The sequence below is a fragment of the Chiloscyllium plagiosum genome, chromosome 21 (genome assembly GCF_004010195.1).
Source record: "Chiloscyllium plagiosum isolate BGI_BamShark_2017 chromosome 21, ASM401019v2, whole genome shotgun sequence".
Classification (NCBI taxonomy): Eukaryota; Metazoa; Chordata; class Chondrichthyes; order Orectolobiformes; family Hemiscylliidae; genus Chiloscyllium; species Chiloscyllium plagiosum.
This window is the reverse complement of record NC_057730.1, coordinates 17,122,071-17,145,955: the sequence shown is the minus strand read 5'-3', so window position 1 is coordinate 17,145,955 and position 23,885 is coordinate 17,122,071. Positions and strand designations below refer to the sequence as shown.

At 39.1% G+C, this 23,885-nt stretch overlaps 1 protein-coding gene across 2 annotated transcripts in view; it reads right to left on the bottom strand.

Moving 5' to 3' along the window:
- Nucleotides 1-8,388: 8,388 nt before the first annotated feature.
- LOC122560577 (platelet-derived growth factor subunit A-like) overlaps nucleotides 8,389-23,885 on the bottom strand; it is a 36,562-nt gene continuing 21,065 nt past the window's right edge. The window contains exons 5-7 of one of the 2 annotated variants that reach the window (XM_043711349.1): nucleotides 12,915-13,038; nucleotides 11,590-11,719; nucleotides 8,389-9,276 (exon numbers count right to left, since the gene is read on the bottom strand). In XM_043711349.1, coding sequence (XP_043567284.1) covers nucleotides 11,610-11,719; nucleotides 12,915-13,038 — 234 coding nt within the window. In that variant the 3' untranslated portion in view covers nucleotides 8,389-9,276; nucleotides 11,590-11,609. The remainder of the gene's footprint in view (nucleotides 9,277-11,589; nucleotides 11,720-12,914; nucleotides 13,039-23,885) is intronic. The other variant, XM_043711350.1, reaches the window with a different exon arrangement.

Here is a 23,885-nt window from a genome sequence, read left to right as displayed (position 1 = left end):
CTGGCACAATGGGCAGAATGCCCTCCTATGCTGGATTCTTCCATGATTTCCTGAAACGCCAATTTTCCTGCTCCTTGACCTGCTGTGCTTTTCCAGCACCACTCTAATCTTGACTTGAGTCTCCAGCATCTGCAATACCCACTTCCGCCACTAAGATCAGTCTGTCTATTTTGTTCCTGGTCCCTACTCTTAATAGCTCTCCCCAACACTGTCTAGTGGGAGTGTAGGTACCCTGGGTTACATTATCTGCTCCAAATTTTGGATTGAGTACACTGTACCGAACTCACCATAGATTAGGGTATGAGATTCCACCTGACATCTTTAGTTTGGACTCCAGCAGTGACCTCCTTTCAGGGCTGAGTTTTATTGGTGGTGGGGTAGAGGGTAAGGGCTGGGGTGTACAGCAATCTCCCCCGGCCCAGTTGAAACAGTAGTTGTAAGCCCAGCAACTAAAGCGCCTTATGAAAGGCTGCCCTTTACCTCTGAGAATAGCCTTAACATAGCATTTGGGGCAAGTGCTACCCTTGGGAGCTGCCGGCAATTCCCAGCAGCCCTCAGGAGAAGATAATATGGATTTTGAGATGAGCTCAGTGTTCTCTTTCAGGGGAGGACAGGGACTCCCAGGAATGGGGGCACTGGGTGCACTTTGGGTTTTGGAGGCACAGACGGTAACATCACAGGGGTGGGGGATGGGGTGGCAGGGTGTCCCCAGTGTGCACAGGTTACCCTTTCCTACACAAAAGCAGGTGACTTTCTTCCTTTGCATCTTTTCTCCTGAGATGTTAAAGGAGCAGACTAGCCTCTGTATTTCATCTCCAGGCACACATGGAGGGGTGGAAACAAACCCTTAAGTGGCCATTAATTAGGCCGGTTGGTGCTTTACCCGCCTGTACCTTTTCTTAAAAAACACTGTGGATATTTGGATAAATAATCTGACACACCTCTTCCTAGGCCGCATCGGGAACCCATAATGACAAATTTGTACTTTCCCTGAGATTATTTTGGGTTTGGAATTCATGAGCAGTTTATGATATGTATTCCTGGCATGTAGCAGATGGATACAAAAGGAATTCTCACCCTTTTTTTTTGTCAAAGGTAGTTTTTCATATTAAGACTCACAGAGGTAGTGATTTTCATCTTTTAGCAGCATAACAACAAGCTTACATTCAAAACCCTGACATGAGATGATGCCCAACCTGTGCCCAGTGCAAAAAGTGCTGCATAGAAATAGCTTTCAATCAGCAGTTTGTGATCTTACATTTGGTTTTACTATATTCAGGACAGGAAGGGCATACACTGATGTATGCGCATGCTGTACAATGCACAGCGCAAATATCTCCAAATACAACACTTGTGGAAAAAAAAGAGAATGAAAATAGTTGTCCTGCCAACACTGGCCTACTCTGATGGGACTTACTACAAAATTGGTTTGTTGCAACTTCATTAATTCTAGCACTGCCAGATCTGTTAACATTTACAATGCTCCTCATCTACCCATTAACAATCCACAGCGGCAGAATCACAAAATTACATTTGTGTTAATCATTTGGCAGCACTTTTCAATCCGACTATGGTTAGTCAAGAGTTAATGTCCTTTTCCAGAGGATTGAACAAAAAATCCAGGCTATAATTCCGGTGTCTGTGAGAAGAAAGTGCTACATTCTCGGAGATTGCACTTTTTTTGTATGAGATATTAATCAGCGCTCCTTTCTGTCCTCTAAAATGGACATAGAAGATTTCATGGTACTCAATCAACCTTACTGGAAAAGACTTAATTGCTCATTATCACATTACTGTTTGTTGCATGAAAATTTATGTTGCATCTCTTACATTCCAACAGGGACGACATTTCAACAAGACTTCATTGGCTGTAAAGCTCTTTGGGACATCTCCCAGTGATGAAAAATGTTATGTAGGGTCTATTTTTCTTTCTTGCCAATATATGATTGAAATAAGTTACATAATTGAGCCAAAAAATGCTGAGTTTCTTTTCAAATCAGGTCTTGGATTTTCATGTGAAGCTTAATCCCAGCCCACTACATTAGAAGTAGGATTATATAATGAACAGCAAAAGGACCAAGAATCTTGTACAGCACAAAATAGCAGCTGTTACTACTTAACAGCTATCATAGCTATCTGAGTAACATGCTGCTGCTTGTTACAACTTTGTCTTTGTGTAACCTGTTACTGTCAGAAGCTGGGGGTCTTCAACTGACATGCAGGTTTAAATCCAAGTGCACACAATGACCTACGGTTGCTAACTGTGATTGGATCTATTTCCAAAGTTTATCTCATGATATCGCTTCTGATTGTTTCCCCCCCACTTGTCCCACACTCATTCCAGCCCCATTGGTTGTCCAGTACTGCATATCCATTGCCTGTTCACAGCCAATTGGAAAGCAAAAGCTCTTCACTATCCCAATTGATGATACTTGTCTTATCAGTATATGCAACACCTTAAGGGGTGGCTCAGTGGTTAGCACTGCTGCCTCACAGCACCAAGGACCTGGGCAATTGTCTGTGTGGTGTTTACACATTCTCTCTGTGTCTGTGTGGGTTTCCTCCCACAATCCAAAGATGTGCAGGTCAGGTGAATTGGCCATACTAAATTGCCCATAGTGTTAGGTTCATTAGTCAGCGGAAAGGGTCTGGGTGCGTTACTCTTCAGAGGGTTAGTGTGGACTTGTTGGACTGAAGGGCCTGTTTCTGTGCTGTGGGAAATCTAATCTTAAATCTTGTATTTTTCAACTAATAAAATAATAAAGAAACTGCTCTTTATGTTAAATTTCCCAATGATACTTCCTCATAGTTTTCCTCAATAGTTTCCTGGAGATGAATGTTTAATTCTTGCTTCGAGGTCCTACAATTATTACTTCTATTTTAGTTTAAAGATTAAAACATGCTTGCACACTCCAAATAAAAACTCTGTTGTGATGCAATGACTGTATGATGGAATTTAACTTTACAGCAGCCAATAATTGAAGTGCCGTGCCTCATCCAGGTAAAGAAAGAAAACCCAATAATTATATACAGTTCAAAGCAGAAGGAAAATTAGGGGGGAGTGCATGTTCAAAGTACATGTAAAAATTATAGGGACATATTCTCCTCCATTTTCAAGTAGACATGAGTACAAAGTAGGGAACACCCATTTTAAAATTAGTAAAACTAAGAAAACATGTTTCATATATATCAAGATAAAAATAATTCATACCAAACTGGGTATATGATAGATTTGAGTGAAGATGAGTGTTCAGCCCATTTGATCTTATCCTTCCAGAGTATCAACCACACATTACCATGAGTGAAGTCAGCTGGTTGAGATGTAAACCATTTAAACCACGTTAAAAATCACACAACACCAGGTTATAGTCCAATAGGTTTAATTGGAAGCACTAGCTTTCGGAGCGCTGAGAAGGAGCAGCATTCTGAAAGCTAGTGCTTCCAATTAAACCTGTTGGACGATAACCTGGTGTTATGTGATTTTTAACGTGGTTTAAATGGTTTACATCTCAACCAGCCTTATTTGCTTTTTAGCTACCTATTCCAATCACCAATTGTTGTGAAGAAACCCATTTTTCACCCCTGCACATGCCTTGTTCTGATGTATGTGTAACAATTGGTCCAGGTTTACTTTCTCTACTGTATGAGAAGTATATTAAAACATCTGAAAAAAATCCCTCAGTTTTCAAGGCTGTATGGTTTGCCAGTAACATTGCCCAAAATCTGTTCAAAATACTACGTTGATTAAAATGAACCAAGCTGACCCAAGGCACAGCTTATACCTTAGCATAAGTAACAGTACCAAAACTGGCCATTCAGCCCATTTGGTCTATGCTGGTATTTATAGATCACACCAGCATGCATTGCCCAGTGATGTATCCTTCTATTACTTTCTCCTCCATTCAACTTGTCTTTAAGTGCATCCAACCTAGTCACTTCAACAACTCTGGTGATGCATTTTGCAGTATCATCGCATTCTGGGTATGACATTTCTCCTGAATTCTTAATCAGGTTTTTTTGTGATTATGTAACCACATTGGAGGCTCCTGGCTTCTGCTTATTTTCCATTGCAGGTTACAATGGGTAATGAGGATAAAGCTGGGGAAATTCAGCCACATCAATGTATTGAAGTATAAATGGCTGCGCTCATCAAACAAAACGTCACGTATTTCCATATTAAGTATTGGAAAGTTAGAAATGCAACAAACACATCAGAAGGATGTGTGTACAAGCCTCCTCTCCAGTTCCCAGTATAAGACCAGGACGATTTCCTCATTATCCTTAGAAGCCCTACTTGTGAAAACAGGCCATTCAGCCCAACAAGTCCATATCAACCTTCCAAAGATCTTCCCACTCAGACCCATCCCCGAAAACCTGCATTTCCAATGGCTAACACACCTAACCCACACATTCCTGAACACTATGGGTAATCTAGCATGGTCAATCCACCTAACCTAGAGAAAGTGAGGACTGCAGATGCTGGAGATCAGAGTCAAAAAGTGTAGCGCTGGAAAAGCACAGCCACTCAGGCAGCGTCCGAAGAGCAGGAGAGTCAATGTTTCGAGCATAAGCTCTTCATGCTTACAGTCAAAACTTCAACTCTCCTGCTCCTCGGATGCTGCCTGGCCTGCTGTGCTTTTCCAACGCTACACTTTTTGACTCCAATTCACCTAACATGCACATATTTGAATTGTTGGGAGGAAACCCCAGGACCCAGCAGAAACCCACACAGAGACAGGAAGAACGTGCAAACTCCACACAGATAGTTGCCCGAGGGTGGAATTGAACTTACTGCAGTACTGTTGGATGTACTCTCTTACAGATGAAACTTTCATTTAACATCAAAGCCATTCTCTTATGTGAATGTAAAAGGTCTCATGGTACATTGTTGAAGAAAATCAAGGACATTCTCCCCAGTGTTCCAGCCAGTACTTATCTCTCAAGTAACATCACTAAAAATCTCATCATCCAACTATTACCATGTGTTTCCCACAATTAATGCAATTCAAAGGTTCTCATGTAGAACAGACAAGGAGTAATTCATTAAGTTTGATGACAATAAAAAGTGAAGCAAAGGCACACCGACAAATAAAGAGATTGGGCAATAAGGCAGAAAATGAGTCTAAATGTAGGAAAATATTGCAGGAAGAAGTAAAAACACAATATTTTATAAAACAATGAGAAACTTCAAAGTGCTAGCAAAATTGGACATCCTTATGGAAGGACACTTGTAAGCAGAATTTTCCCTTCAAAGGCTGAGGTTTCAGAACCCAAATCTAATAGGGTGGTAGGGTAGTTAGTGACCTGAGTTTTCACAACACTACGTTGTAATCTGGAAAATATGAATTTTTTTTTTCAAATTTTGTTTCAAAGCAGCAGAAACCCAAAGTTGTTTCTATTAAATGTGGGTTCCCTGTCAAATTAAGGGTGGTGGGCAGGCTCCCTTGGCTGAAATTATTTTTCATTTATCTTCCAGCTTTTGATCAACAATAGGTTGTGGTGAAGGATAATTAACAGAACTTCAACATGGAGGCACACTCTCAACTCTTAAAAATTTAGTGAAATTAGAAATGGCAATCAGGCCATCGCTATGAGGAAGGGGAAAACACTCCAGGGTGTCCTTTCATGTCTGACTGGTTGAGGGTACAGGTAAAGGCCCATCAGTACAGATGGTTCTACCCCCACTAAATTGCCTGTTACAATTGGCAACTGGCGATCAACTGGAAGTTCCATTCACCCCCCACCTCCAATAAGTGCCATTAAAAAGGCTTAAAACAAGCCTAATTGGCAGTCCACTCTGACTGATTAGTCAGTTTCCTGAATCTCTCTTCCCTAAAATGGCTGGCACCAGGACCAGAGGGAAGAAACTCATACTCGAGTCAATGCTGGATTCTTAAAGATCCCACCTGTCTTTATTCCAGTCATTGGCAGGACCTGAAAGTTCTGCCAGAATGTTATCTTGCACGTATAGCAAGCAGTTAGGAGGGCAAATGTTATTTACTTTTATTGCAAGAGGAAGTCTTGCTACCAAATAGAGGGTTTGGTGAGACAAGATCTGGTAAATTATATTGCTCCCCTTGTCTAAGGAATGATACCCAGAAGCTATTTCACAGGATAGACAGTCTAGAACTAGGGGATATGATTTCAGCATAAAGGGTGGATCATTTAAAACATAGAAGGAAAGGCAATTACTCACCTAGAATCTATAAGTCTTTGGAATCCTCCAATTCAGCCACTGTGGACGCTCAGCAAAGTAAATTCAAGAGTGAAGTAGATTTTTAAGACTCAAGGGGAAACCAAGGGATAAACAACTTGGTTGGGGAGGTGGAAACGAGATAAGTCAGCAGTGATCTGACTGAATGACAAAGGAGAATCATGAGGCAGAATGATCTAGTCCCTCTCCTAATACTTATTTTCTTAGTGGATCTGAAACATTTTGGATGTTCTGAGATTGTGAAAGGCACCCTAGAAATTCAAGTATTTTCTTGTCACAATTTAGATGAAAAATATAACAGCAATTTCAAAAGAAACTTTCACTATACCTCCAGGACTTTTGAGTGGTGGTAGGGTGAAGCAGACAATTGCCAGGGGCTCAATAATCTCCCTTTTAGACTTGCCTATTTCAGCTGGAACTCACTAAAGAAAATGGCCCCTGATATTGATCACTGGAAGTGTGAATGGGTAAATGTTAGAATTGGGCTTTATCATGATGCAGCATTCAGTCAAATAGCTCAAAATGATGACCACTTTGGCAAGGTACCCAAGAGTGCCATGGTAAATATCATCCAATAAGAAATTACCAGAAAGGCATAAATAACATTTAATAAAAGTAACTTTGGGTTTCTGCTGCTTGAAAACATAATTTGAAACAATATTGAATATTTTCCAGATCAAATGTGAAAAATCAAGAATGTGATTAATGTCATGCATTGATATATTAAAACTTTAGAATTACAGGCAAATTTAACTCAAAGAAGCAATCACTATTCATATGAATAATATAAGGTTCTGCCCTGCAGAATATTATAATTCTTGAACAGAAATTATTAGGCTTTTGCGATGTACAGAAATAAATGACAAACTATGCAAAAAATAGCAGCTATTTAATATACTAGGTTCTACTAATTACAGTACCCTTGGCAGCAAACGCCTCCAATACCTCAAAGTCCAAATTTTTAAAAACATTCTGTGTGGGTATTGCTGGCAAGATTGGCATTTATTACCCATCCATGGCTGGCTTGAAAAGGAGCTGGTGGAGCACCTTCTGAAGTCATTTCAAATGCCAGTTAAAAGCTAAAGATGATGCTGTAGGACTACAATCACAACAGACCAGACAGCAGGTTTCACTTCCCTGAAGGGCCTTCATGAACTAATGAATGTTTCTAAAAACAATCCGGCAGTTTTATTAAATTATTTTATTTGCAGACTTTCAAGATTGAATTAAAATTCTCAAATTACTATGATGGAATATGAAATCTTGCCCTCTGAATCATTATTCCAATAACTTACACAACCGTATCCATATTGTGTGTGCTAACTGCATCAGGGAATATGATGTCTAAGAGGTTTTTTTATTCATACATTGGATACGGGCATTATTGGCTGGGTTAATATTCGATGTCCATCTCAAAACATCCTGGATAGAGTGGTGCTAGACTGCTTTCTTGAAACACTGCAGTCCTGGAGAAGTATGGAGTTACAACGCTATTAGGAAGGGTGTTCCAGGATTGTGACCTAGCAATAGTAAAGGAATGGTGATATAGTAACAAGTCAAGATAGTGTGAGGATTGAAGACATCAGCAAAGCGAAGTTCATCCCTAGCCTCATTCCGTGTCACAACCGTACAACTGCCAAAATCAAAGCTGAGCAGTAGACATTTAGGTCGAATGGTCCATAAAAAAGAACAGGAGACGTGGACAGCCAGCATACCCTTGCTATTGCTAAATTAGCAGAACAGGAATGGGGATGGTTTGAAGTTAGGGCTATGGCTCAGTAGCAGCCAATGAAATGACCTACATGGAAAGACAAATTGTAAAGCATGACCAAAGTGGAATAATGGAAGCCCCTATTAAGTGAATGACCAATACTCTTTTTGGAAATCACAGCACTACTTTCTTGAATATATTCAGAAGTTTAATTATTATTGTGACCACATATTTTAAAAAGATCAGGTTTTCTCGTAGAACATCAGGTTTTCTTGTCGAGCTCACTGTCCATATTTTTATAGTTCCCATTGCCATATATACTCTTGACCATTTCAGACAATCACACATGTGAAATAAAAGTTTGAAAATGCTTTTCCTTCAAAAGATGGAATTCACAAAAATGTGCTATTACTAACAGGCAAAAAAAACATTTTCAGACTGTACAGACCAGAAATAAATGTTATTTTCCAGCTTTTTGTATCATTTATTAATGCAAAATAATTTTACTTAAAATGCTTTAAATTAGAAAGGAGGGGAAAGAAAGGAACATATTGAAAAGACTGGGATTTTATTTTACAAGAACACAATTTTCTGAACAGCTTGGTTAAAGATCATATTCTTCCAGTAAAATAAATCAATGATATGCTGGAAAGTCATACCTGCAGTCTCCTAAATGCAATAAAATATACAAGTAGTCCACAGAATAATAAAACATTAAAAAGAATACAGTAGAAGCAAGCTTAATATACACTCAATGGTGCGAGAATAAACTCAACATCCGTCTTCAAGGCTCCCCACCCGATCCCCTCTGAAGGAACTGCGTAGTTCATATTAAAACAAGAACAATGTGCAAGATTGCCCCACAGTCTTGTGGATAAGCTCTGGAAAAGAAAGTACTGGCAGAGGCTTCTCAAATGGTCCGTGCCTCTCATTTGTGTTAAGTCCCATTGAGGCTTTACGGAGACACAGCCTATTAATCAACAGCACCATTTTTAAAAGTTCTTCATTATATGTTCTCCATTCACTTGAAACCATGTCCTTTCAGCAGCATTTTAGACATTCTTGCCATGTATTTGAATGCCTTTTTTTTCAATGTATATAAAACATCAAGATGCCTCCCGTCAGTTCACTGAGCAGTCTCATTCCACAATATTCCTCCTGATTGCCTTGGAATTAAGACAGTTTTTTTTGTCCATTTTCAATTTGCTGGGAAAACAGTTCTAATGAGGGCAAAGGAAAATAACAGTCGAGAAAAAGCACCTTTGGCAATAGGCTTTTGGCATGTAACAAAAGAGATGTATGTGCATGCCCCCCACTGTAAGTCCTCATGTAGCTTATTTTCACCTCACATCTGCAAGAAAAGGAAAATTAAACATAAATAACAGCAATACTGCATCTTAAGTAAATAGCAAGCAATCAATCCTTTTTAGAGCACAGTATGAAATGGGTCTAGTGTACATTGTGGTTTATTAAATCGAGAGTGACATCTTAATGTCAAAGTCTTTGCTAATGTTTTCTTGGCAAATCACTCATTCAAGCCCACATGTGTAGGCATTGTAGTAAAGGAATTTGATGATCGCAAACAGAACAATCAGTTAACAGCAGATCATGTTGTAAGTTTCAACCACTTGTTTAAAAATATAATTAGCAAGCTTCTTTTGTGCAATCAAACGTACATAGCTGAAGGATTGTGCACAGATATATGCTTTTCGGATATCAACATTAAACCAACACGAGTGTGTAACTGTTCATCTCCACTCAATTTGCTTCCAACTCCTGTTCCAAATAGGTCTTTCAGCTGTATATAGTTAGAAGAAAGCAAACTGCTGCCAGCAATTCACCATTAAGGACCTATTCAGTTGAGACAAATTCTATCCCTGCTCAAGTTCTGAACATATAATTTTAAGCAGTAATCCCTGACTCGTGGTCGGGACTACACTGTGCAGTTGCTGAGGGTCTGCACACACCTATCGACGTGCCAATATATTGACTTCCAGTTGCTGACACCCAGGAACCTCTGAAGTCCATGCAGGGAAAAAAATCAGAGGGGACTTAGGTCGAAATACTATCTTGGAGAAGTCGTGAAAAAGTGATAATGTCTCTGGACTATTAAACAAGAACATCAGGTTCAAGTTCAGGGAACATTGGTTTGAATCATACCACAACAGACAGTGAAACTTGAATTCAATAAAAGTCATGAAAGAAGAAGTTTGCGATCATGTAACCCCTGCTAATTGTTGTAAAAACTCATCTGATTCACTAATGATCCTTATGTGGTCTAGTCTAATCTACATATGATTTCCGATACACTAAAACGTGGTTGATTCTTAAATGCCCCTCTAAGAATGGGCAACAAATGCTGTTCTAGCCAGCAATGCCCATATCCCAGGAATAAATAACAAAAAAAAACCACAATCCTGCTGAATTTCCTCTGTCCAATACAAGGACAAACTGAGAAGATATCAGCCCTGTTAAGACTGGCTCACGCAAGATCCAGAATAACATTTGGGATAGTTTGGGTTGGGGTGAATACTGTGAGGTACAGCTTAAAACCGGTGACATTTTTGGGACTCAGATGTTATAATCAAAAATAGCACAATATTAGTGACACTGGAGTCCAAAATGATAATGCTCTGAGAAGTAAATGGTTAAAGGAACAGTGTCCAATCAAGTAACTGGAGGAAAGGCAACTGCAGCACGACACTGCACAGATACAAGATTTATTTTAAAACAAAGATTTGCAGAGCAGCCAATTATCAAGCTCGGCACTAAATGGTGTTTGGTAATCATCGCCTCAGCAACTGAGCATTCCATTCAGTCCACAATCATCACTTCCGCATATGGATTGCTCAGTAGCACTCCCAATTCTCCAGTGGATAAAGGCACCGTTCAACGTATTAAATCACATAGCCCTGAAACTTCCTTGCCAGTGCTCAGTTTAGTCAGAGTAGCACGGCATTACAAACTGCTCCTGTGTTTCTGGGCTAAAGTGTTGAGAGGAACTTACGTTTCCATTTCTGACCTGACTGTTATCCAAAGGGCCCCCTTACATACGCGAAGGAAATGGGAACAGATTGAAACTTGCCTGTTATATCCTTCATGTAAACAGGCCTACCACCACCTGGCTGAAGTAGCCAAAAGTGGAATCATAAATAAGAAGATAACAGTAAATAAATGAGTAAGGGTAGTGTGAGGTGAGAACGACTGAGGAACCTTACTTATTCAGACAAAATATTTCGTTTGATCTAACCATGAACACAAAATGCATTTATAAACAAACAAAGTTATAAAGATGCAGTCGTTTCACACAAAATCAATTCACACAGGGCAAGTCATTGAGATTTGTACAAGAAATCAAGCAGTCAACAATCAGCAATAGTGCAGGAAAAGGTCAGGCTAGGATTGTGCAGGTGCATGCCCTTCAAATCAGTGAAAGGTAAAATAAGCAGTGAAGGTGTGAAACATCCAGCAGTGATCAGCTTCAGGAAGCATAACTCCCCAAAGGCAGAATCAATCAAGCCCATCAAAAAATCATTTCTACCCAATCTCAAGGTGATATGTGCTACAAACTGGAATGTGATTGTGTTAAATTATAGCATCTGATTATTAATTTTGCTGATGATTTATGCAGGCTGATATCAGTTATCAGCACAGCAGGTCCTACCTGAATGCATCCCAGAGCTTTTATGTTGGAAACACATCCTTGTCAGGTGCCAGTATTAACTTTTTACGCTTCCGTTTTTTAATTTTTTCACTATTTCTTCCTTTAAAGCGCTTTGGGCTGGTGAAAGGCCCTAAGAAAATGCACTTGTGTTGGAATTTATACAGATAGAAACAAGTACTGGAGCTGTTTCTAGCCAAAAACAGATCACAATCTTACTAACTCAGCAGCTTTATCATACTTCATTGACCACTAAATGCAGGGTTACCATCTTTTTGTTCAGTCTCAAACTGATGAAGGGGCAGGAGGCTCGACTTATTGGAAGGAAGAATAATTTCAACAAGAGAATTAGTGCACGTGTATAGTAGCTCAGAGTTATTCAACTCAATTTTAAGAAGTTCAATTTTTTAAAAATCAATTTTATCACTTTCCTATCTTACTTACTTTGTTCAATAAGCCTTTTAACTATTAGCAGTGGTTAAGTCTTGAACTAAGCTGGCTAAGAGCAGGTCTGGATCAAAAAAACTTTAGAGTTAGAAAAACGTGAAATACAGTGACTCTGAAAGTCAGTGTAATATCAAAAGGGAGTATGATTATCAAAGTACATGGACAGGAACCAGGAAATGGGGATTAAAGAGTTGGTTGACAAAAGTTCTCAACTGGCTGAAGCGACCAATCCTGTTCCTGCATCAGCTTTTGTGGATAATAAGAAGCTTAATGCTTCAAACATTAACTTGTTCTTACAAAACCTCTTACTCTGGGCTAGAAGGTCTTGATTCAAGATCAACCTGCTCTGGAAATGTCATAACATGGTTGATCAAAATAACTGCAAAAAACTTATTTCAAAAATATTGATTCTGTTTAACTTTAGTCCTCAATAAAACAGCATACTAATAACACTCAAACAAACACATTAATGTCTGCTAGTGATTTCACAAAATATCATTCCAATTTCAAGGCTTCAACTTCCAAATGATTGCTAAGATGATCAAATGAGGGATGATTTGTAGGTCTCCATACTAAAGATGAAGACCTACTATCTGGTTTACAATTTAGCAATTGCAAGACAGACCTTAAAAACTAAGTAGTCTGGTCATCCAATTGTAGCAACTCTATCAGTAAGAATTTAACAATGTTAGAATGCATCTGCTGAAGAAACTGCAAATTATATTTTAATATTGCCAAATGTACTGTTTAATAATGCTAAATAGTTTAATAACAACAACATCTCTTTAAAAAGCACCTTTAACATAGCAAAACATCCTAAGGCACTTTCACAATAACACTAAACACAGATAAACCAAAGCACTTTGGATGCAGTCAAGTACCTTCATGTTCTCTGTATTCTGAATTAGAATGTAGTAATGTGCACATACATTCCAGGTGCTCTTCTAACCTCACTATAACCTCCTTTAATCTGGGCTTGCGCCTTATATACTCCACTTTTGCAACCTGTAAATCAACAAAAGGTATGTTAATAGCCTTATCCTATAGTTACTACATGATATAATGAAGAGAATGAATTCAGTTCATGGGAATTAAAACATTCACTATTATGGATTCAATATTTCCAACATAGTTTTGTTCTGTTTTTAAATATAAGGTACATTACATAAATTATCTTGTGTTTCCATGGGCAAACTGTAGGAACAACAAATACAATATTGGATTTAGGGTTACTGAGATGAAAGTACGGAAAATAAATAGTATTACCTACAACAGTATCCCAATGAAAAATCAATCAATGCAGCACTTCCCTCCAATAGTGGAATATGTCTACTGTTTGAATGCAGTCATTAACCTCTTCTAGTCAAGTGTGTTAATCTAGCACTTAAAGCAGCTTTACAATAAAGTTTTCCAAAGCACTAAGCATTGTGTGAATAAGAATAGATTAAAATCTACAGTCAAATGTATAAGTTCAGTTTTAAGTCATAAAAAATTGTAAATGCAAAAAACAGAGCAACACTGTAAAGCAAAATTTAGACAGTGCATTTGATATAAACCTTTAAATGCTATTCCACTGGGCCTCTTCTCTGCATCAACACTAAATTTCTACCTGTTCAAAGCAGACAGCTTTTCATGATCTGCAAATTATAAAATAAGATCAGTTTGTATTCTCACACAGGTATTAGTCAGCAAGTGCAATTCACAATCCAAGATGGAGGATGGGATAAAATTGTGGCTGTAAGAGCTGCTCCTTTTTTGAGGTATTTCCGTCATTGGAGGCGATTTCCTTCAATCCGAGGAGCAGTAACTACTGTTTTATATGCTGTTGCTTTGTTTGGGAACTTTGGGGGAAAAAGATCAAAACAACAGCACTTTTAAAAAAGGAGAAAGACAGACAAAAGGCTGCAACCACATGGTCAGTGAGGGAGAGAGAAAAAGAAACCTACACTGCTAACTGACACAGCAGTTAATCTGCACAGTTACTTCCTTTGCTGTTTGAGTTCATGTATCTCTGGACATTGGAGTGTATCTAGAAAATAATTAACAAACAGCGAAATTCACAGCTGACCTTGTAAGAATCTGTGTGGGAGAGCTCACAGCATAGGAACAGATACATGCATAGCTTTTAAGCTTTGTTGTAAGTCTCCAATAGTGAGTAGAGTGGGTCCTTTCTTGATTATATGTTTTAGGGAGATCTGTCTCTTGATTATATTTTAAAAATATAAACGACGAGAATTAAAGGAACACTTTTTTAGAGCAAAAGGATAGTGCTATCTTCTGGGTCTGTAGATTGTGAAGAAGGAAAGTTGGCCTTTAGTAGAGTGATGTGCTCTTCCTGTTGGATGTGGAGGTTTAGAGAGAATTTCCATGTTACTGATGATTATGTCTGCAGGAAGTGTCTTTGGTTGCAAATCCTATCAGATCACATGGATTGATTTGAGTGGCATTGAGAGGAATTTACAAGAGCTAGGGAATATGATAGATGGCAGTTATAGGAAGGCAGAAAAGCTACAGATAAAATCAGATAGATGGGTTAACTACAGAAAAGGTAGGAGGGGTACACAGATAGTGCAGGAGTTTTCTGTGGTTATTCCCATTTCAAACAAGCTTGCTATTTTGGAAAATTTATGGGGTGATGGACTCTCAGGGGCATGTAGCACATACATCCAAGTTTTTGCTATCGAGACTGACTCCAAAGTAATGAGGAATATGTTGTGTTCCAAGCAATCAACTGTAATAGGGGACTTTCTAGTCAGAGGCACAGACAGACGTTTCTGCGGCCAACAGTGAAAAATCAGAATGTGTGTTGCCTCCCTGGTTGCAGGATCAAGGATGTCACAGAGAAGGTGCAGAATGTTCTCAAAGGGGAGAGAGACCAGCAGGAAGCCATTGTACACATTGGAGCTAATGGCATAGAAAGGGAAAAGGTTGAGATTCTGAAGGGAGAATATAGAAAGTTAGGCAGGAATTTAAAAAAAAGGTCCTTGAGGGTAGTAATATCTGGATTACTCCCAGTGCTATGAGCTAGTGAGGGTAAGAATAGGAGGATAGAGCAGATGAATGCATGACTGAGGAACTGGCGCAGGGGAGAAGGGTTTACATTTTTGGAACATTGGAATCTCTTATATGGTAGAAGCGATCTGCGCAAGGAGGACGGATTGAACTTGAATTGGAAGTGGACTAATATATTGGCAGGGAGATTTGCTAGAACTCCTCGGGATAATTTAAACTAGTAAGGTGGGGGAGTGGGACTCAGGAAAATAGTGAGGAAAGACATCAATCTGAGACTGGTTTCGTTGGGAAAGGGAGCGAGTCAAACAGTCAAGACAGACAGGAACAAAGCAGAGAACAAGGTAGGACTGATAAATTAAACTGCATTTACTTCAATGCAAGAAGCCTAACAAGTCAGGCAAATTAACTCAGGGCATGGTTAGGAACATGGGACTGGGATATCATTGCAATCACAGAAACTTAGCCCAGAGATGGTCAGGACTGGTAGCTTAATGTTCCAGAAGGCAGCATTACTGCTATACTGACAGAGGATATTCCTGGGAATATGTCCAGGGAAGTTATTTGTGTGGAACTGAGAAATAAGAAAGGGATGATCACCTTATTGGGATTGTATTACAGAACCCCCTAATAGTCAAGAGGGAAATTGAGAAACAAATTTGTAAAGAGATTTCAGTTATCCGTAAGAATAATAGGATGGTTATGATTAGATTAGATTACTTACGGTGTGGAAACAGGCCCTTCGGCCGAACAAATCCACACCAACCCGCCGAAGCGCACCCACCCAGACCCATTCCCCTACATTTACCGCTGTACCTAACACTACGGGCAATTTAGCGTGGCCAATTCACCTAACCTGCACATTTTTGGACTGTGGGAGGAAACCCATGCAGACACGGTGAGAATGTGCAAACTCCACACAGTCAGTCGCCTGAGGCGGGAATTGAACCCGGGTTTCTGGCGCTGTGAGGCAGCAGTGCTAACCACTGTGCCACCGTGCCGCCCACGGTTATGGTAGGGGATTTTAATTTTCCAAACTCAGACTGGAACTGGCATAGTGTTACGGGTTTAGATGGAGAGGAATTTGTTAAGTGTGTACAGGAAAATTTTCTGATTCACTACATGGATGTACCTACTAGAGAAGGTGCAAAACTTGACCTACTCTTGGGAAATAAGGCAGTGGGGGAGCACTTTAGGGCCAGCAGACCATAATTCTATTAGATTTAAAATAGTGATGGAAAAGGAGAGACCAGATCTAAAAGATGAAGTTCTACATTGGACGAAGGTTAATTTTGACGATATTAGGCAAGAACTGGGGGCAGATGTTCGCAGGTACAGGGACAGCTGGAAAATGGGAAGCCGTCAGAAATGAGATAACAAGAGAAAAGAGACAGTATATTCCTGTTAGGGTGAAAGGAAAGGCTGGTAGGTATAGGGAATGGTGGATGACTATAGAAATTGAGGTTTGGTTAAGAAAAAGAAGGAAGCATACATCAGGTATAGACAGAAGAGATTGAATGAATCCTTAGAAAAGTATAAACACAGTAGGAGTATCCTTAAGAGGGAAATCAGGAGGGCAAAAAGGAGACATGAGACAGCTTTGGAAAATAGGGTTAAGGAGAAGCCAAAGGGATTTTATAAATAAATTAAGGACAAAAGGGTAACTAGGGAGAGAATTGGGGCCCTCAAAGATCAGCAAGGCAGCTTATGTGTGGAGCCGAAGGAGAAGGGGGAGATACTAAATGAGTATCTTGCATCAATGTTTACTGTGGAGAAGGACATGGAAGATATAGACTGTAGGAAAATAGATGGTGACATGTTGAAAAATGTCCATATTACAGAGGAGGAAGTGCTGGATGTCTTCAAAAGCATAAGTGGATAAATCCCCAGGACCTGATCAGGTGTACCCTAGAACTCTGTGTGAAGCTAGGGAAGTGATTACTGGACCCTTTTCTGAGATATTTGTATCATCAATAGTCACAGGTGAGGTGCCAGAAGACAGGAGGTTGATGTGGTAAATATGGTGCCACTATTTAAGAAAGGTGGCAAGGAAAAGCCAGGGAACTATATACCGGTGAACCTGACATCGGTGGTGGGCAAGACGTTGGAGGGAATCCTGAGGGACAGGATTTACATGTATTTGGAAAGGCAAGGACTGATTAAGGATAGTCAGCATGGCTTTGTGCGTGGGAAATCATGTCTCACAAACTTGATTTAATTTTTTGAAGAACAAAAAGGATTGATGACAGCAGAGCAGTCAACATAATCTATATGGACTTCAGTAAGGCGTTCCCCATGGGAGACTCGTTAGCAAGGTGAGATTTCATAAAATACATGGAGAACTAGCCATCTGGATACAGAACTGGCTCAAAGGTAGAAGACAGAGGATGGTGGTGGAGGGTTGCTTTTCAGACTGGAGGCCTGTGACCTGTGGTATGCCACAAGGAGCGATGCTGGGTCCAATGTTTTTCATCATTTATATAAATGATTTGGATGTGAACATAGGAGATGGGCCATTGGGCTCAGGAGATAATTTAGATAAATGTGAGGTGCTGCATTTTGGAAAAGCAAATCAAACCAGGACATATATACTTAATGATAAGGTCTTAGGGAGTGTTGCTGAACAAAGAGACCTTGGAGTGCAGCTTCATATCTCCTTGAAAGTAGAATTGCAGGTAGATAGGATAGTGGTATGCTTTCCTTTATTGGTCTCCTTCCTATTGGAAGTATGTTGTGAAACTTGAAAGGATTCAGAAAAGATTTACAAGGATGTTGCCAGGATTGGAGGATTTTAGCTATAGTGAGAGGCTGAATAGAGCAGGGCTATTTTCCCTGGAGTGTCGGAAAGTGAGGCGTTACCTTATAGAGGTTTATATAATTATCAAGGGCATGGATAGAATAAATGGACAAGCTCTTTTCCCTGGGGTGGGAAAATCTAGTAGGAGATTAGATTAGATTAGATTACTTACAGTGTGGAAACAGGCCCTTTGGCCCAACAAGTCCACACCGACCCTCCGATGGGGCAGCTTTTTCACACAGAGAGAGTGGTGCGTGTGTGGAATGAACTGCTAGAGGAAGTGGTGGAAGCTGGTACAATTACAGCATTTAAAAGGCATCTGGTGGGTATATGAGTAAGAAGGGTTTGGAGGGATATGGGCCAAGTGCTGGTAAATTGGACTAGATTAGGTTAGGATATCTGGTCAGCATGGACGAGTTGCACTGAAGGGTCTGTTTCCGTGCTATACATCTCTATGAGGTCCACTTCTTTTTGTCATTTATATAAATGATTGGGATGTGAGTATAAGAGGTATAGTTTGTAAGTTTGCAGATGACACCAAAATTGGAGGTGTAGTGGACAGTGAAGAAGGTCACCTCAGATTACAGTGGGATCTTGATCAGATGGGCCAATGGGCTGAGAAATGGCAGATGGAGTTTAATTTAGATAAATGCGAGGTGCTGCATTTTGGGAACACAAATCTTAGCACGACTTATACACTTAATGGTAAGGTCCTAGGGAGTGTTGCTGAACAAAGAGACCTTGGAGTGCAGGTTCATAGCTCCTTGAAAATACGAGTTGCACGTAGATAGGATAATGAAGGCATTTGGTATACTTTCCTTTATTGGTCAGAGTATTGAGTACAGGAGTTGGGAGGTCATGTTGAAGTTGTACAGGACATTGGTTAGGCCATTTTTGGAATATTGCGTGCAATTCTGGTCTCCTTCCTATCGGAAGAATGTTGTGAAACTTGAAAAGGTTCAGAAAAGATTTACAAGGATTTTGCCAGGTTTGGAAGATTTGGAACATAGGGAGAGGCTGAATATGCTGGGGTTGTTTCCCTGGAGCATCAGAGGCTAAGGGGTGACCTCAGAGGTTTATAAAATCAAGAGGGGCACGAATAGGATAAATAGACAATGCTTTTTCCCTGGGGTAGGTTGGGGTCCAGAACTAGAGAGCATAGGTTTCGGGTGAGGAGGAAAGGATGTAAAAGGGACCCAAGGGGCAACTGTTTCATGCAGAGGGCAGTGCATGTATGGAATGAGCTGCCAGAGGAAGTGGTGGAGGCTGGTACAATTACAACATTTAAAACGCATCTGGATGGGTATATGAATATTAAGGGTTTAGAGGGATATGGGTCAAGTGCTGGCAAATGGGACTAGATTAGGTTGGAATATCTGGTCAGCATGAACAAGTTGGACTGAAGGATCTGTTTCCATGTTGTACATCTCTATGACTATGACTCTATGCTGCCAGACCTGCTGAATTCCTCCAGCTAAAAAAGTTTGAGCTGACAAAAAGTTTATATTTCAGAAGACGTCTAGATTGTGAATATCAATAATTCCCTCCAATAAATTAACTGCGGAGCATACACACATCATTCCAGTTCCCATCTCCTCAGCCTCCTGGGATACTTTACTATATCAATGGAATTATGTGAATGCAAGTTATTGCCACTATAATGATTCTGATAATGAATTAGCAGGCGATAATCACACTACCCAAAGCTGAAAAATTTGACTTCCATTTAGCATTCATAATTAAAGCAGAAAAGTTACATTGAAAGATTCTGAGGCATCATAAAAAAACCAAAAGGCCTTCTATTACTGTTTGCAGAAGGAAACCCTTTATCCCCAATCAATACTGTTTAAGTGCATGTCTACTGGATTTGGTAGACTGTATTGCTCAAAACAGTCCAGTTAATCACAAAGTTATACAATCACTATGGGCTGGACAATAAATCTAGGATTACATACATCCAATGAATAATTTTAATTCTTTTTGCCCATTTAGCAGCTCCTCATAAAACACTACGAGAGAACTAAGAGACTCTTTCCTGTGCCTGTGTACAACTTTAGTCTATCATTACTGTATTCCTGTTCAATAGAAATATCTTCAAGATTTTAGGAAAATCTAATCCAGACATATTTTGGAAAATTATTGCCTGTTCTTTAGCTTGGATGATGATATCTAACTAAAGACAATATATAAATAAAAGACTTTATAAAATATAAAGATAATAATATAAATAAAATAAAATTATTTTCAATAGTGGAAACAAAATCATTCAGTAGCACATGCTTGGATTTCTGATATGTTGCTTTCAAGCTGGCAGTGCAGATATGTAAAGTCACTCTCAAAACATATTTTAAAATATAGAGATATGTAGAGCTGCAGAATTCAGTTTAAAGCTATTAAAAGGTATTCTGCTATTTTATTGGATTAGTCCTCTGCAAACATTGTTCTATCTTTATGGCCTATAGAATCACTGGTGAATCTCTCAGCAAGGAACAGAAAAAAGCTTCATTTGTCATTAGTAGACATATACACACACTCACACATTGAAATATTTTTATGGCTGAAACCCTTGCTGGAAAGTCACCTCTCTGGATGACAAAAATAGGTGATAATGGTAATGTTCTTAGCATGACAAAACTCTAGTTCAGTGTGAGAAGGAAAACTTCAAAAGGCAAATCACTTCTATTGTGATAAACAAACAAAGAACACCTACAGTTGGTACCTTAGATGAATTCTGCCACAGTGACAGGATTCATCTAAGGCACCAACAGGACCAGACAGCATGGACAAAGAAACAGAAAACCAACAAAGGTGAATACAGAACAATCCCTAGATGGGTGCTATGACACATTTACATTAACTTCCCTTTGCAATAGATGATGCTCTCTCCTACGGCCATTTACATTTAATTCAAAGAACCAAGGCTGCACTTTTGAATATGTAGTTGCTTTCAAGTTCTATTAGTGATTCAAGTTTGTTCTCTCCTTCCAATGTGAAAGATTTAGATAGTTCAGCAATGGAAAAGTAATGCTAATCTGCAAATATTGAAATAAAGACAAAACCACTACAACAATTGCGATCCGGCAGCAACAGTGGAGTGCAAAACAAATTTAATATTTTGGGTCTGCGATCTTTCATCAGAATCTTGGCCTGTCTGCAATTTGACAGCAGCCTGAAAAACTGAGATGTGGCACTAAATGCAAACCTAATAACAGCACCACACCTCTTCACAACCCCCATTCAGTCCAAATTCTTTGCATTGATACTGTAGTTCTGACTGAATTCAGGATCAGCAACACTAATGTGATGTAATTTAAAGGACAATTAGCCTTACAGAAGAAATAACGTGATCAAAATTAAAGAGCTATGCAAGCTATTGTCATCTGGGATGGGTATTTGTTCTGTCCTGAACCAGCAGATCAAATGGTGGAGCCCTAACTAATCTCGACAGCTGAAACAAAAGGGAGATAAAAAATACTCACTCTTTCTTTGGATGTAATGTTTACAAAATTAAAACCATCATACCTGTCCTTTCAACCAAGTCCAGGGATTTTTTTCCAGTTCTACTTATAACGATCCTACAATGTTTCAACAAGTTTGCAAGTTTCCCATGACAAATCAAGACCCAGAACCATGTCAAAAACATGAAGAATGAATTAATCCTGCCATTTTCAAGAGTTTGTTAAAAGTCCAATTAGTTTAGTTGTGGATTTAGCATAGTTGCCAAATGGTTCAAGACAGATCATTAACTAAATGTCATTAACTGGAAATCAGGTTCACTAAAACAATGTATGTCAGATTTCACAGGAACAAGAAGCAGGAGCAGGCTATTCAGCCTCTCAAGACTGCCCTGCCATTTATTAATCATGGCTATTCTGATTGTATATACCCACCTACCCAAGAGAACATTTTACCCTTAGCAAGAACCTATTCACCTCTAAAAAATAATCAAAGTCTCTGCTTTCAGCAAAGTACAGGACCTTCAACGAAAACAAATTACCTCGTCTCTGTTACAATGGGTGACCCCCAGTTCTAGGTTTTTCCCATAAACAGAAATGTCTTCTCCATATCTACCATGCCTTAGGATCTTATGTATTTCATTCAAGTCTAACCTGTCCAACATTTCCTCATAAGACAGATCCACCTATCCAGGTATTAGTCTCGTAAAGTTTCTCTGAACTGCTTTCAATGTGTTTCATCCTTCCTTAAATAAGATCATACTGCACATTCTCCAGCTATTAAACAATCTTAAAACAAAATGACAGTAGTCTTCTGTAGCAATTCACTACTCCCTCTGTCATCTCCAGCACAAAATAGTCTGCTCATTAACTCATTCATCCTATGGTATAATTTGTTTTTAGATCCATGTATGATGAGAATCACTATAATAATTTGATATGATAATGTCTCATTCAGATCGCAGGAAATTGATGGTTGGGGCTAGTTGTGATAATACAATCGAATGGTATAAATACAATATTAGCCAGTAAATGTAGTTAAGATTTAACAAGGTCTAATTGATCATATGAAACCCCTTTGCACTACCTAAGCACTTTTAGATGAAAATGGTGGATAGAAGAATTTTATTTGAACTTGCAAATGTATGTGTTACCAATATCACTTTTCAATTTCAACAAAGTTGTGCTTATTGCGCACGTAATACTGTGATTTAAAAACAGACAGGGCTGGAGAAACTCAGCAACTCTGAAAACGGCTGTAGGGAGAGAGAAACAGTCAATACTTTGAGTCCAATATGACTTGTCTTCAGTTCTGTGTGTTTATGGTGATACTCTGCTACTGCCATTGAGCCTCGTTACCTTCAAACACGGGTTTGCAAATCAAGAACTACAACATTTCAGGCATGTTTCCAGCCTGTGTCCATGTCTACTAAGACTTTGTGCTTGCAAGACACTTAATAGACAAGTTGAAATGCTCTTTATTTTGTAGCACAGGCTTTTTGCATTGATATTTTCTTCATATAATATACCTGTCACAATGTCTTAATAAAAGCCTAAAAACAAACATCCCCTGGTTCAACGTGAGATTGATTTGGCTCCAACTTTTAAAGTGTTATTAAACTATTAAACAGTTGAATCCCAGAAGCTTAAAATGAGGCAGTGAGTGGGTTGTGTAAATTAAAAGATGTGCGCCTGATGGTGTAATCTTTAGTTCAGAAAAATTCAGAAGGTATTCAGCACTTTCTTGTATTCTCCACAGCACACCCATTTACTTTTGAAATAGCCTTAAGCAGTTGAGTAGTCTTTAAGCTGTTAATGGTTTAGGCAATTGTCTGAGGTTTAACTCTGAGGTCTTTTAGGTTACAGCTGTTGCATTAGTTTTTGCTTTTTGTGAATTCTTCCCTTTATTTTGCCTCTCAAGTCCTAAACCTGCTGCTGCTGCTGCTGCTGGATTGACCAAATGAAAGCACAAACTCACCCACAGTATCTCAGTATTACTACAGCTATCTATGTGTGTTGTTAATTTGGCGCATCTGCACGTGCAAATGTTTGGGTTTGCTTGATCTCAATTTTATAGTATTTGGCTTCACGTTTCTTCATATTCTACAAATTTTCAGCATCAGGAAATTGAAAATTAGTTTACTGTTGCAGCAATAATGGAAAGTAGCACGGGAGTTGGAATTTATTTGCCAGAATAAAGTAAAATTATATTACTTATGGTCATTGCTCATGATGTTTTTATCTTGTTTTTTCTAGCCTAATACACTTTCACTTTTGGATGTACCACAATCTTACACTTCAACTTGCTGCTCCCCCTCCCCCACCCTCAACCATAGAATTTCAAAAATGCTAATCTTCTTGAGTCTTTCCTCCCTTCAACGGTCTTCAGGATTTTAAAACAAACAATCGCTGCTAATTAATATAGTTTTCCCTTTTTAGTTTTTTCAACCTATGGTACTTATCTTTCAGCCTCTAAAATCAGGAATAACTAAATAATTAAATGACCCTTTTGGTTACTTGGAGCATGAATACACTTGCAAAAGGGGGCAAACATGGAATAGATTCCCCAAATCTAAGACAATAATTGTTTA